This window comes from Manis pentadactyla, chromosome 9, assembly GCF_030020395.1.
Source record: "Manis pentadactyla isolate mManPen7 chromosome 9, mManPen7.hap1, whole genome shotgun sequence".
In the NCBI taxonomy this organism is placed as follows: Eukaryota; Metazoa; Chordata; class Mammalia; order Pholidota; family Manidae; genus Manis; species Manis pentadactyla.
The window spans coordinates 59,162,373-59,177,365 of NC_080027.1; the positions used below are offsets into that span (position 1 = coordinate 59,162,373).

Genomic DNA, 14,993 nt, shown 5'->3' on the forward strand with positions numbered 1-14,993 from the left:
CAGGTTGCTGAGTATCCACTTCTTCCTGTGTCCTCCCATGGTGGAAAGGACAAGCTAGCTCTCTGGATCCTTTTTTATAAGAGCATTAATTTCATTCATGAGGACTCTGCCTAATGATCTGATCACTTCCCAATGGCCCTACCTCCTAATACCATCAATTGGGTATTAGGATTTCAGTATGAGTTTTGTTGAGAAACAGACCCAGCAAACCTCTAGTTCAATTTGCAGCAAGTCCATTGTCCTTTCCATGGTTACTCAGGTATCTTAGGTTCTCAAGGTCATGTTTGTCTTTGAAATCCTGTGTAGACACTTCAGTCTGAATTAATTCAGTTTGTGAGTTGACTCACCATCTCAAAGAATATTTTGGCTCCCTCATAGATGCATCCAAACTAAGCTTTTTCCTTACTTCCCACCCACCATGCATTCATTCATGGCCTGAGTACAGGTGGACTTTGCCAAAAATTTCAGAGGGATAGAGGCTTACTTTTGGAAAAGCAATTGTCCAAGCCCATTTACAGTGGAGCCCAAGTTTTAAATCACAGTATTGACATAGGCACCCTCTGAAACTTGGAAGAAATTACTTGGTCTCCATCCAGTCTTCCCATTTGGTCAAGTTCAGGGAACTGTCCTGACTAGAGTATAATGGTAGTAGGGGTAGAGGGTGACCTGTATTGGCTTAAGCTTATGGTGGCTTTTGATAGCCAAGTATGTGCCAACTATCCTTTATTCACCATGTCATCCTTTATTTACTCAAGGGCTTCAAGAACTCCTCTTCCATGTCCCAGAAAATTTGGCACAATCCTGTAGCCATTTGAAGAATATGCCACCCCCATCAAAGGAGCACCTCTAGGTCCTGATTCAATGAAGAGAATCTGATGACCACCCATGGCAAACCCAGAACTGTCTTAGTTAATCCAAGTCCAGGAATGTTTTGCTCTGGGACATAGAGCCCACAAATGGCTCAGAGGTATCCCAAGTATTAGTCACAGATACTTGAATTAAGCAATTTCTCTTCTGGAATGTTCCTTAGGGAGATGTGGGATTCTGTGTGCCAAATCCTGTCTTGACTCTTTGAAAATGTTGATCTCTGACTCTTGTATGTTGATTTTTGGGTAGCTCTCTTCTGATACTTTTACCAAGGTCCATCTATTTCCTTATTTGTCTATTTGTACCATAGCACGTTCCCTTTATGACAATGCCCGATTCATTTATGAAGTTATGCTCAGCACAAGTTGAGAAGGGGAACCAACATGCACTGAGTACTTACAACAGGCCAGACATTAAGTCCTATTTCAAATTTATAACCATCCCATTGGGTAGTTTAATATTATTCTAAAGTTATAGGTACAGAACATGAATCTTAGATTATAAGACTGATCCAGTGTCATATGTGTGGAAAAGTGTGTATTTTATCCATTATACCATACTGCCTCACAGAAGAGCAGATCGCCTCCTAATTCAAGGTGGTGCCCACCCCATCCTATACTTTGATATCTTGCTTCTATAAAAGGCCCTTTACTGCCCTGAAAATTCCATAGTCCAGCCATGGGACAGAGAGGTGAGGACTCTGCAGCAGCTTTGAAAGGAATGCATCTTTTCCCTCTTGGTGATTTTTGATTCCTACTCTTTGCAAACTCCCCAATGAAGGAAAATGCTGCTGCTGCTTCCAGTGTTATCCTCCACCATGTACTACTGTTGCTGTGACATCACCTTGGAACAAGTCCAGAATCCTTTTCCAGACCTATCTGTGAGCATAAAGACTCTGGCAGACTATGGCTGGGCTAAAGGAACCCAGCCCAAAGGACCTCAAGTCTGCAGGTGCAGAAGCTCTGCTGTTGGTTGTTAAGTACCCAGGTAACCCTGACGTGGAGGGCTTGCAGGATGCTGTTTGCATTGGAAGCAGAACCAAGAGGTACCAAGATCCCATTACTTGGCCTCCTTGTTTCCTTGTGCTGGCCACATATAGTTCCCAAACAAAGAAACTAGTCCTGCTGGTTTTGCACCCCACTCTGTGTGCCTGTCTTTGTGCAGTGGTTATCTTCACTTAACAAGATGGGGTAAATGAACAGGGGAAATTCCTCCTAGTGCAGTGGGAAGTGATACCTTTCTTCTGCTGCTTGTTGGGGGAAGACCTCACTGCCTTCCTTCTAGCTCCCAGTATAGAAGGAATTTGGGCACCTTCTTAACTGTATAAATTTTACAGTCCTCTCACACCAGCTCATGTTCTCTGTTTGCTCTACAACCATCTTTCTTGCTCAGCCAACAAGAAAAAGTTTAAAGTGATTGCCTGCTTATATCTAAAATGCTTCCAGACTGCAAACTTCTTTGGTGCCTACAGATATGCATGGAAAGAGAAGGCTGAAAGTTATGAGTTGAGAATTCAGACTTATCACTAGATCTAATGCCAGTCAGCTGTGGTTCCAATGGTTTTTAAACACAGCTAAGTGGTTCTTCACTGAGAGATATAACTAAATATTTTATTATTTATTCATCTTGCAATATTAGTGATTGGGAACAGCCTGCTTAGTAGTCTCTGAACAAAAATTCTTATCTGGGGAGTCTTAACTCTTTGGGGAGTGGGCCATAATATCTTTAGACAGATTACAAAGAAGTCTGTTGACTTTTTTCCCAAACCACCTCAGATGAGGTGTTTTATTTAAAGGGAAAGTGTTGTGCATTTGTCTTTAGGCTAACAGATTCCTACTAAGTTTTACAGCAAAAACATATGATTTTCTCCGTCTGCTGTGTTGAGAAGCTGGACTTTGGCCTCAAAGTAATGTTCGTGGAGACAAGTTGTCAGGTGTTGAAGGAAAATGTATATCTGAACAATGTTTCCATCCAAGCCTTTCACTGCAGGTGTGTCAGATTCTGAGTACTAGCAGTTCCCTTTCTGACCATTATAAATTGCATCTTTTTCTGAATACTTACATTACAAAGAAGTCTGGATTATGGCAAATACCATATCAATACCTAGTGGGAGAGATATACACACAAGGCAGTTTGGAGTCTTAACAAGCCTTTATGTTCCATGCTTGATAAAATTAAAGATGATGGGTTGGTCCTACTGAAAAGCACAATTACTCATCCAAGAGAAATAGGAAGATAACCTTTATATTTTTAATCAGCAAACATATTCATATATTTTCCCTTCAAAGTTTCTCTCTGTGCTCAAAGGAAAACTCATGTTTTGCTGTTGGACTTTACTGGGGTCATTAGTAGTCTAGATGTTTGTAGTGATTCTACTAAATCCTTTGGCTGGTAAACCTCCCCAAACCCAGTGTCTTGAATGGTTTCTTTTCCTGCATGGTTGCAGTGTAGTTCTTTCTTTTGAGACACTGTTGTTCTCCTGAGACTGAATTCATTACTCTGTTGCTTTTGTATTTTAGACTGCCAGGTCCTACCTCGAGGGTATCCACTGCAGGCAGTGAGGCCAAAACACGTGGAGGGTCAGCCACTGCTAACAACCGACGCAGCCAGAGCTTTAACAACTATGACAAGTCCAAACCAGTCACCTCCCCGCCACCACCAAGCAGCCATGAAAAAGGTGAGTTACCTTCTTGAGGGTCCTGCTTGGCATCCTCCTTTATAGCAGATCCAGTTCCTTTGGGGGACTTTGGTGAGGGTTGGGGGCAGGATTGCATATAGGGTAGAGGGAATCGATCACAAGGACATACTTGGCTGGGAGGAAGTTTGTTAACAGAAGCATTAATAAAGTGGGAGACATAATATTATGTTCATACTTGCCAGCAGTAAATAGTTGCATTTGTTTCCACGGGGGCCCAGAAGACATCTGGCTGCAGATAGAAGCAGTATAGCACTTGCAATTTGAAAATAAATTTTCAGAGAAGATGCTCTATATTCAGTAGGTCAATTTCCAGAAATGCAAGTTTCTTGGAGTGTGCATTTTATGACCTGGTAAGGATTTTTACCTATCAGAAGTGATGTGAGGGGAGTTAGGAGCAAGGGGGTTTTCACCCTTGGAGAAGGTCAGCAATGTGGATTGGTTAAATGAGTATCCTGGCTACATCTAGCAAGTGGGCAACATTGCTCTTGGTGTTCTGATGATGTGACTTTCACCCAAAGAGGATATGATTTTTTTACTGTACGTAGCACTGAGCTTTTAGGATGGGGAGAAAGATGAGGAGCCCTGTGGGGGCTATTGCACAGAAGGTAGTAAAACAAACCTTTGCTTGCTTCAGTCTGTCTCATGAGACATTTGGGAAACTGAGGCAGCTTAGAAGATTCTTCAGTAAGACAGAGCCCTTCCTCATTCCTCCTAGGCAAAGTGGTCTAGACTTCTTGGGGGAACATGCCCAGGTCTCTGGGAAGTGTTTCCTACCTGGCAGCATGGAAGCTTCCTATGGCTTGTGCTGATTGTGCCCCTCTATCCCCCCGAGGCCCAGGAGAACTGCCTCCTGCTCCCTGAAGTGCTGCAGGAGCCCAGGTGACCCTCCCATTGTGATCAAGCTCAGAACTTCCCCTACCCGTCCCTCCAGTCCAGGCTGACTTGGTTTGCATGGAGCTGGGTTCCCCCCACTCCTACCCCTACTCCCACCTATGTTACCAAGAAAATATGGAAGAAATTTATATAGGGCTAATGTATAAATGGCAGAAGGTTTCCCAGAGGGGGCATCGGGAACCTTGCAAACTAGCACTGCATTGTCTTTATGTTCAAGACTCTTTGTGTTCCAGCCTTTGGCTACTGTCTCAAGCAAACCATTTTTCTACTTCTCTTACCCACCCTCCCTTTCTTCTTCACCACACCCAAAAAAACCCAAAAAAGTGTGTTTTTTTAAAACTGTGTTTAAATTACAAAAATAATACATGCTTGTAAAATTGTACAAGTATCAAAAGTTCTCCTTTACATGCTCCCTGAAAGATACAAATATAAATGATCCTATTTGTATCCCTCCGGTACCACTATATATATATGTGTGTGTGTGTGTAAATACATACTATATAGAAAGTTTTTATATAAATAAGAACTAAATTTTATTGAGTACCCACTGTGTGCATCATTGAATCCCCTCAAATAAACTATGTTATTATCTTCAGTTTACAAAGTATGAAACTAAGGCAAAGAGAGGTTAAGTACTTGCTGAGGTCACAGCAGAGTTGGGTGAGAAGTGGAGTTGGATCTGAGCCCAGGTTCTTCGGTTCCAGAGCCTTGATTAATACTGTACCTTCCCTAGAAGTGGAATAGAAATGCTTGAAGCCTTGCCCATTGAGGGCTAGTTAGAGATGTGCAAGAGGGCAGAGCTGGGAAGATGTTGGGGGAAGCCTGTGCAGGGCCGTGTGTGGGCCAGCCTGCCCTCATCCCATGGGCGCTTGGCGAGAAACTGTCATAGAAAAAAGTATGAGGGATGGATGTTAGACCATTGTCCAAACATTGGGAAAATAAAAAGTTCCTTGTGGATGGAACAGATGAGGGGAGAGGAGGATGGTTGGCAGCTAGAACCATGTCCCAGAGCTCACTGCAAAGACAGGGCCAGTCAGGCAGCCCAGCCGGGTGCTGACCAGCTGGGACAGCCTCCCGCCCACCTCTGTCCTGGGCAGGGGTTGCCAAGTGTGCACCGTGTGGCCAGCGAGCCATGAGGCCTCTCAAAGAGCTGTGGCTGCAAATTCTATGCAGGCATTGTCTGGGGGAAGACTTTGGTGTCAGGAAAAAAGGCAGGTCATACTGAGTACCCGGTGTACAAAAAAGGTTTTGCCACCTTCCTCAGTCCTCACAGACATTCTATGAGGTAAGTATTATTGACCCAAGTTTACAGGTAAAGGAGATGAGGCTAACTGAGATTCAGTAACTTGCTCTCCCTGGTAATTGAGCACTGGAATCCGTATTCAGGTTTGACTCCTGAATTTGAACTCAGGTTCTGTCCTGTCCCCTGGGAAGTCTGCAGTGAGGATCAAGTGTGGCACTTACTATGTGTGAGAATGTTTTCTGAGCTATGACTCACAAATTCCTATGAGGATTCAGAGTGAGAAAAATTACTGATGGTGGTTCCAAGTGCATGGAAGGTGCATTTGTCAACCCTCTCCAATCCTGGGGAGCTGGGGTGAAGCAGGCTTGGGGCAGGCCTTCTGGCTGTTCTTTACGCTAATGCTCCTTCACCATCCTGAGGTAAAGGGATGGTATGATTTTACTTTCCAAGACATGTTTATTTCCTTTTCCTTTTTCATGGTCCCTGTGTTCTTCCTTGGATCTGATTTTGATAATGAGGAGCCAGCTCACGTGCAAATACAGTATGTGGAGAGGGAACAGAAATAACTTACACTGTGACCATGTGTAAGACATAACAGGAACCTGGGTGCATAAGAGAATCCTTCACCTGAGAAGTCTTGGAGAGAGACAGAGTTGTGAAACACATAACTTGCAGTTCCATGAGGTTGGTGCTGTAGTTGAAGTATGCACCACTTCCAGATGTGGTAAGGTCCATATCTCACCACCTGTCCTTCCTCAGAGCTTTCTTGTGAGTTAGTCAGGCCCTGATTGCATTGTGTCTGGGCATTTTGTTCTCAGGTGAACCAATTCACAGGGTTTTATGGGTAAACCATTGAGCCAGGAATTCCACTCCAGGGAATGGCTCTAATCACATCAGTAAATTAAATGAGAAATGCATTATTCTGTCATGAAATGACAAAAAATATTTCAAAACTGGGTCCTTATTTTTAAAAAGGATTAAGAGGAATAAAAAGGAATGGTAACAGGTATCTTTTGCAAACCCCCAGAGCACTTTATACTTTGTGGAGAAATACTAAAAGATTCCTTTTAAAATCATGTTCCAAAGAAGTGAGTTCCCTCTTGCCATCACCACTGAATTTAGTTGGTTACACTGAACCGTCAACTGAGATGAGGAGCAGAAGGAAAGTAACAGATAACACTTCATAGCTAGAAAATACCTAGGGACTCCCACAAAATTTATTAGTTTGTTTCATTAGGTGACCAAGTAAACAGCTGCTATGTGAAAACCAGGAATGTTCCCTGTACAGCGATGCAACCTATTCGTTTTCCTTCAGACTCAGGCCCCAGAGTGTGCCTGCGAGGTGTGGAGGAAGGTCTGCAGATCCTTACCCTTTAGGAAAACCTGCTAGTGGCTGTGTCATTTTTACTCTCGTGGTTAGGTCCACCTTTGATTCTTCCTCTCACTGCTGTGGGCACAAGTCAGGCACAAGTCAGCCTTGCCTGGCCCGCGGGACGTGTGAGCAAGTTCCGCTGTGAAGTGTCTGTCGAGGGCTGGCCGGGACACAACACGCAGCAGCTGCTCATTTCCTCTGTTGGCTCCAAGTGGCTCTAGGGCTACAGACCACAGCCACAGATGTTCAGGGGAGAGGAAATGGCTGTTTTTTTCTAACATTTATGACATAATCTGTTTTCTCTCCCTTCCATCACCCTCACCTACATCCTCTGAATGGGTTAACACTGCCAGCCATCTTTATATACATTTCTAAAGTATTTGGTCCATCATATGAACTTGAAACCTTTAGTGTTCCATGACTGAATTCTATGCATATGGAAGATGTTCACTTCTGAATAATATAGTTTTCTTTATTTTATAAGAAGCATATGTTCGTTATATTTTCATTATAAAAATCATGTGAAAAAATGGTCAAACACCATCAAGTTACTAAAAGAGAAAAAGAATGCTACATAATACCACATCCCAGAAATAGCCACTGTTTACCACTTGATTTAAAGTCTTTATTTTCTTCATGTATATACCATCACATTTTGAGAGAAATTTTTCCTAATTGCTGTTTGCCAGGTGATATCCTAAGTGATTTATACTTAATGTGTTTCTCTTCAAGGAGCTATAGACGTATAATACACTCTCACACATATGTGTATGACTGTTAAAATCTTATAAATTAAATCAACAAATCACAACAGCCTTTTTATGGGCCATGCTCTCTTCTTAGTAGTTTCATAGTACTCCACTGTGTGAATTTACCTTAACATTTTTAACCACTTTCATTTAAGTTGCTTCTAACTTTTTGATATTATAAGCAGTACTGAGATTAGCATCCTTGTATGTCTTTTTTGCATGTGTACACCATTACAGTGGAATTGCTACATTAAAGGGCACGCACATTTTACAGTTGTTTTATCTTTGCCAAAGTTTCCTTCCAAAAGGTTATACCTGTTTATGTTTCCATTAGTAATGTGTGAGAGGGCTAGTTTCCTTACATGCTTGACACCACTTTTATTTTCACTCTCTTGGGCAAAACATAGTCTGTCTTTGAAATGAGGGAAATTACTTTTAAGAAGCTGAAATAACAAGATCATTTGCTAAAAACTAGCCTTTTCTACTGGCACCTTTCTGTGAGTTACAACTAGTGATCTTAGCATAGTACAAAATGCACTTGAACTTGAGATCAAGCTCTCTACTAACTAGTGTGACCTCACTCAAAACACTTCTCCAGGCCTCAGTTTCCCCTACTGTAAGGTGAGTCTGAGGCCATCCATCACTAAACCACTATGAAGTGTGAATGAATTCCTCATTTTTCACTGGCCGTTTGGCTTTGTCTAACATGAGCCCCATCGATGTTTTCTGATGGGTTCCCTCCTTTGGTCTTCGTTCTGAGACACTTTCTTCCTCTTTGTTCACTCCTGCCTATTACAGGCTGAAAAGAAGAGCCAGACATGGCTGGAGACCGAGTGTTACAGCCTTCGGTGCTGTGTCATGTCTGAGTAACATTGGTACCATTGATTTAGAACCTGTAAACTAGTGGCACTGTGCTTGGCAAAGCAAGTTATCTGAGTTGGTGACTGGGAGATGAAGAAGTTGCCCATGTCCTGCCATAAGCCAGCATTCTGAACATGAAATTAGACAAAGGAATTAATTCAGTGATTCAAGTCAAGCAGAAAAGAATGTGATTGGGGTGCCTCTGTTTTGTGTTGCTTCATTTGTTCATTCTGCTGTTCGTTAGGTCCAGCACTGGGCTTGCTGTCGTGACAGAGAGGACCAGGGACACAGATTCTGCTTTCTAGGCCCCCAGCCTCAGGGGAGGGGGAGGCATGCCTGTCCAGTAATAGAGAAATGACCAAAGTTGTGAGAAAAACGATGAACTTAGCCAAAAAGGCTCAGGGAGGACTTGAGAGAAGGGATGTCTTTTGCAATAATTTCCATCTCTAGATTTTTGCTGAGAGAAAAAGGAGGGAATTCTGGCTGGGAAGGAATGGCTTATCCGACTGTGCTGGTGCAGGTGTTAATCTGAGAGGCCATCTGCCAGGGTGGGGTCACTGTATTGAACTCCTGTTCTGTGGAGGGCCAGCCTGTAGAGGGGACCCTTCTGTAGGATCATTTCAGTGGCGGGGGTAGGGCCTCCCTTGGTTGTCCAGAGACTTCTGCCATCCTGCCTCAGGGAGAGTTTGGGTACTGTCAGTGCTTGGTGGGTCATAATCATATCTGGCAATCAGCTGTGAAGTCTCCTTGACCCTCTAACTAGAAGCTGTAATTATCTGAGGGCTTAAAAAGCCAGTGTAGAGGTTTGAACCAGGGGGCTACCGTTGAATTTAAAGAAGTCTCTCACGGGTCATCTAGAAATGGAACTCAGTGAGCTCTGAGACCAGCCACGGAGGTCAGGCAGGCAGGATGGATCAGAAGCTACTGCCATACTTGGGGACTTAACATGGTTCAGGAGGGAAAAAAGCCTGGTAAGTGTTTGAGAAGTTGCATGAGTCTTTTGGGCCAGAATACGGTTATGTTGGGAGAAAAGGTGTAGGGCCTGCAAGTAAAGAGAAAGTATTTACCTTGACAGCACACACAGTTTGAGTTCTGGCCTTGCCACTTCCCAGGAGTGTGGCTTTGGGCGGGCACCATGCTCACCAGGGAATCTGCTCAGAATCCCCCTCAGAAGACTGTCATAGGCCACCCTTGGCTCTTCTCTGCTCAGTCGGTTATAGTCAGGAATCTCAGGTCGTGGCATTTCTCTTTCATAGGAATGGTCCCTGCAGTACTTAGGCGGCAGTACACACAGCCATCCAGGTGCTTTCACTGCCCCCTCCCACCTCAGATGACAGCTCAGGTATGAGGGTACAAGACTCGCAAGGCAGGTGCAAGAATCACTCTAGCTTAAGAACCACATGCCCCAAGGGAGCCAGTATCTCTTGTAACAGCTCCATATGCATAACTTCTAGGGTTCCCACAAGAATTAGGCCTGATAATTAGAGTCATGGCACTCATAGAAGCCAAAAATGATGGTGGCCCTCAAGAGGTATTTCTACTTCATTTATAGCTCTTCCCCATCCAGATGAGGTTTAACTATCAAGGGTCATTTTCACTATGAGCAATGTTGCTAAGTAACATAGTTGGCATTCCATCTTTATCAAGTTTCTAGAGGAACAGAGTTACAAGGTTAACCCAAAGTTGAATTCTCATGCAGAAGTGGAAGAGATTTTGTTACTCCTATTTGAACAGCCAGTCATCTCACTCCTCGGAGATTCAGTTTATTTATCTGTGAAGTGGCAACAAGCTGATCTAGCCCAAGTGATGGGAGGAAGTTAGATGCAAAGCATCCTCTTTCATTGTTTTGTGTGTAGCCCAATTCAGATTTTCTGTCCTTGTCGCCTCTGTGTACACATTTCTGTGAAGGGTGTGAATTATATCCTGATATCTGGAATTTATTGACATCATGAGATTCATTTGCATAGCATGAAAAAATTACTAAGTTCTACTCTTGAAATACTGGAGAGTCAGTCAGTTTTCTGTTAATGGTACCCTTTCACCAGTGGGCAGGTGGAGGTTAACAGCTCCTACAGTAAAGGCAGGTTTCATTTTCCTAGCTTGCATTTCACATAAGTTTCCTTTTGTTCGAAACAAATTATTGACATTGCTTAATTGAAGAGATGAAAAGTCCCAGAACACATAGCACCTCTCTCCAAAATAATCCTAAACGTAACATGTTTCCACTTCAGCCTACTATATGCAAATTGCCCAAGTGCAGTCTGAGAGGGAACAGGCCTGACATGGTAGGTCTCTGCGAAGTCTGAAGTCCCATGATCTGGTGAGATAGTAAATTCAAGACTTTAGACTGGTGTTTCTCAAGGTCTGATAAATGGACTATTGAGACCATCATCCTTTGAGGTAATTGCTGAAAGCACAAGTCCTAGGTTTTATAAGCCTAATCCTTTTAATTCAGATTTCTGAGAGCCTGAGAGTCTACATGTTATGCCCTGTAATCTTATAGTGCTGAAGTTGGAGAACGAACCCCTCTCCTAGGATGATCTGGTGGTCACTTTGAAAGAGCACTCTGATTGTGCTTGAGTTCCCAGCAACTACTGTGCTGTCTGTTCTTATGGGGAATGGAGATAATGTAGTAGGACACCCAGACTAATTCCTGGCACATAGCCGCAGCTCACTAAATAGGAACTCATTTAAATTTACATATACATTTTTTTGTAAATATAATTTTAATTTATTTTCAGAGCCAGCAACTGATACTGGGTAGACTTACCTCCTTGTGTAGGTCTTCTATCTTCTTTTGGTTTCATTCTATGTCCTCACTGATCTTCAGTGAAGTTCTTACCTTCATTAAAAAAAAATGCAATGCTATTTTGTTTCAGCTCTGTTAGTAGAAAGTAAAGAAAAGGATTTTCATCCCACAGGGAAGCTGGAAATATACAAAAAGGAGTCCCTGTAGGGTCTAGATCTGGTATTTAGTAGAGGGAATATAATGCAAGGAGATGCCCTGAGGGGGAAGTCAGTTCACCCTTTCCCTGATTGGACAGTCCTCTGGCTCTTTCTGTACTGGGCGCTGGAAGAGCGTGGTGTCACCATAAAAGAGCGCTATCTTATTCAGAGAGAGGGTGAGCAGCAATAAAGCTACCTGAGAGGGGCCTCAGTGACTCACCTTCCTTCCGGACTGCATCCTAGCTGTTGTCCTTAACCTCTGGCATTCAACTGAAGTCAAACATGAAGGTGAAAGAAATCCTTTCTGGTATAGTCTCTCTGACCACCTTTGGGAGCCATTTTCCTGATACACTGTGTAATTCAGAAGAGCCTTCAGAGAAGAAGGCACGTCAATCCCTCTCTTGTGTGAAACCAATAACTTTTAAAGCTAAAGCGATCCTTTTTTGCAGAGAATAAGAAGGATATAACCATGTTTGCTTTTCTCTAACTATGGATGTGTTTCAAAGCCAATGTATGAGCTTATGGTTCTGCTATAAATCTTTTCTCTAAATTACAATAAACCTGGCTTTTTGTAACAGGAAAAATGAGTAGAGAAAGAAAACAAATCATTTAGGAAGATGAAATATCTATTTGATTAGTTTGTGTCAGAAATGGAAAATGACTAGTTGATGTTCATCTGATCTTCAGGTGATAAATCCTGGCATTTCTTTTGCTTGCATCTGCCATGTGGAAAGTGCTACACATACATGAATTCAATTTAATTTCAAGGATCATTGGTAGGAGAAAGTAATTATGTTTCTGTGTGCTCCCATAGTCATTTTTATCTAGGTGTCATCTGAAGTTGGGGCTTAATTTAGTCATTTAATTTAAATGTTCTTTTTTTAAAAAAATATTTTTCTTCTCCAGGTTAGGTATTTGACAGTGTTCATTAGCATGAGAAGATAAATATGTTTTGGAATAAAGGAAATGAAATTTTCTCTGAGCTCATGTTGACAATGCAAAGATCAGAATGCTGGTCAGAGTAAGGGGAGAGCTCCAGAACAGTAGAACTTGACAGCCTGTGTAGCTGCAACAACTTGATCAGGAGTTTCTTATGAACGCATGTGGGGCTGCCTCTCTGTGCAAAGGACATGACATCCTCAGGCTTAAATGAACCTCACAGATAAAAACCCCTGTTTCTCAGCTGTGGTTTGCTGTCACGATTGTCAGTACGTGTATTTCATTAGGATACCAATACATAATACATATGCCAGGGAACCATCTTCTCCTGATAAAGATGCCAGATGAAGGAGGTCACAGAGTATTTGTCTCCCAAGATAATGGTTGTAATACACCCACATCATGGTAAAAGTGATACACAAGCCATCTGCAGGTGTCATGCTGTGTGAATAAAGGGTCTTGTTGGAGAGTGGTTTGTGCCAAGGCACTGTGGCCACAGTTCACATTCTTAGTGTCCTAGGAGCTCCTGCCACGATTCCTTAGCAGCAGCCATGTTCATTCATATGATTGGCTAGGTTCGTTGAACTTCATGGACATGCCACAGCTATTAACTACTGATGAAAATCAAGTGGCCTGGCTTCCCTCATGAGAGCAACGTTAAAGACCTCTTCAATACCTAATGCTCCCTTTGCATTTTTCAAAGAGGGAGAAACACAGCATTTTTATAAAATATGAAATGGAGTGAGAAATCAATGACTCATAATAAACACCTGGGTAAAGCAAAGAAAAACTTGGTTTTGGACAGTAAAGGACATTGAGTCTCTGCTGCCCCCTACTGCCCAGGTTTTGTATCGCGTCTCTGAGTGGCACCTTGGTTTTCCAGCCTGGCATTCTCAGGGTGTTCTGGGAGGATAATGACTTCTGGCTGTCTAAATTTTTTCTTCCAGACAGGGCCTCCCCACATTTGTTTCCCAAATTTTGGAGAATGTATTTGGACTGAAGAAAACCCACACTGTGGGCATGATCAGGATCATGTGGCATGAGGAACTGGCAGCAGGCCCAAGCTAAAATCTGTCTTCACAAGGCTGTCCACCCCGTGCCTTCAGTGTGCCACCAGCTGTGGATTCAAGAATCTGGGTTAGCCCTAAGGATAAGGATCTTTGAAGGCACTAGTTGATTTCTGCTGTAAGAAAAATAATGCTACATTTGGCTTCATTAAGAGGCAGATCCTTCCAACCAGACTGTATAGTCTGGGGTAAATGAGTCTCTCTGCCTTCTTGTGCATTTAGGTACTTGGAACTCAGTCTTTAATCTCTTCAGCATATCACTGGGTGCCCTCTGTGTTCCAAACATCAGCCAATCACTATGCAAGTGTGAAAACCAGATAATGATCCCTGCCTCTTCGAAGTACAATCAGTGGACAGATATTAAACCACAGATCATCTCAGGACGTTTTGTGATTAACTGCTCTTAAGAAGATTAGATGCTGTGAAGGAGAATAAAGGAAGGATGAACCTAATTCCGTGGATTAGTTAGAACCTCATCAAGGTGGGAACCAGAGATGAAGTTTACAGGCATCCAGTTTGAGTACCCATTCTCCCAAACTTCAGGAGACAGTTCTAGGCAGAAAAAACAGTTTCCTTTTAGAAATGCAAGTCTACCTGCTGGGCTATCTTTTTTTTCCCTTCTGGTCGCCAAGAGTAAAACTAAAAAATTACAGGGAGGTAAACTTTCGCTGCATATTAAAGAACTTCTTCACCTTTATCTTCTAACAGTTGAACAGGCTCTCATGGGAGTAGGGAGTTTCCTGACTCCACAGGAACAGAAACAGGCTAGATCATCACTCACTAAATTTACAAGAGGTGAGGTTTCTTGTATCAGCAGGTAGATTGGAATAGATATTCTCTAAGATCTCTTGCAAATACGGGGTTTGATTATCCGAGGCAGAGGGTAGAGGTGGTGTGATTTCAGTGGGTCCTAGAAAGGCCTGGTAATGACATATATCCCCCATACTTCATTAGAGTTCCCCAAATCCCACCTCTGGATTGATTCTTTTGAAAGCATGCATTTGTTCCAAAAATGCCCTTTATTCTTGATGGTGCTGCTTCCGCTCTAGGGTTCATTTGTGTGCTGATCAAAGCTGCATTTCATGCAGGTAATGGCCTGTGTAGGGTTTGTGATGACTTTACTCCACTCACATATTTGGGGATGATGTCTGCCTTAACCTTAAGAAAAGTTGTCTTGAATTTTCTGAGTTCGTGCTCTGAGGCCATCAGAGAGGCCACAGGCAAGGAAGCAATGAATACTGAGAAGTTATTCATGGATGGTTTCAGCCACTTAACACTTTGCATTCATTTCCTTTTCCTCTCCTGAGAAGATCCAGATATAACTATCTTCAGGCAGTTGTCCATGCACATATGTGCG

General features: G+C 42.7%; 1 protein-coding gene across 9 annotated transcripts in view; it reads left to right on the plus strand.

Annotated features, from left to right (window-relative positions):
• The window catches only part of NAV2 (neuron navigator 2), a 685,764-nt gene that overhangs the window by 481,773 nt on the left and 188,998 nt on the right, over positions 1–14,993 (plus strand). For all 9 annotated transcript variants that reach the window (XR_008999256.1, XM_057507467.1, XM_036920166.2 and 6 more), the window contains one exon: positions 3,387–3,544. Coding sequence is in view for 8 of the 9 variants with exons in the window: in XM_057507467.1 (XP_057363450.1) it covers positions 3,387–3,544 (158 nt within the window). In the remaining variant the exon portion in view is untranslated. The remainder of the gene's footprint in view (positions 1–3,386; positions 3,545–14,993) is intronic.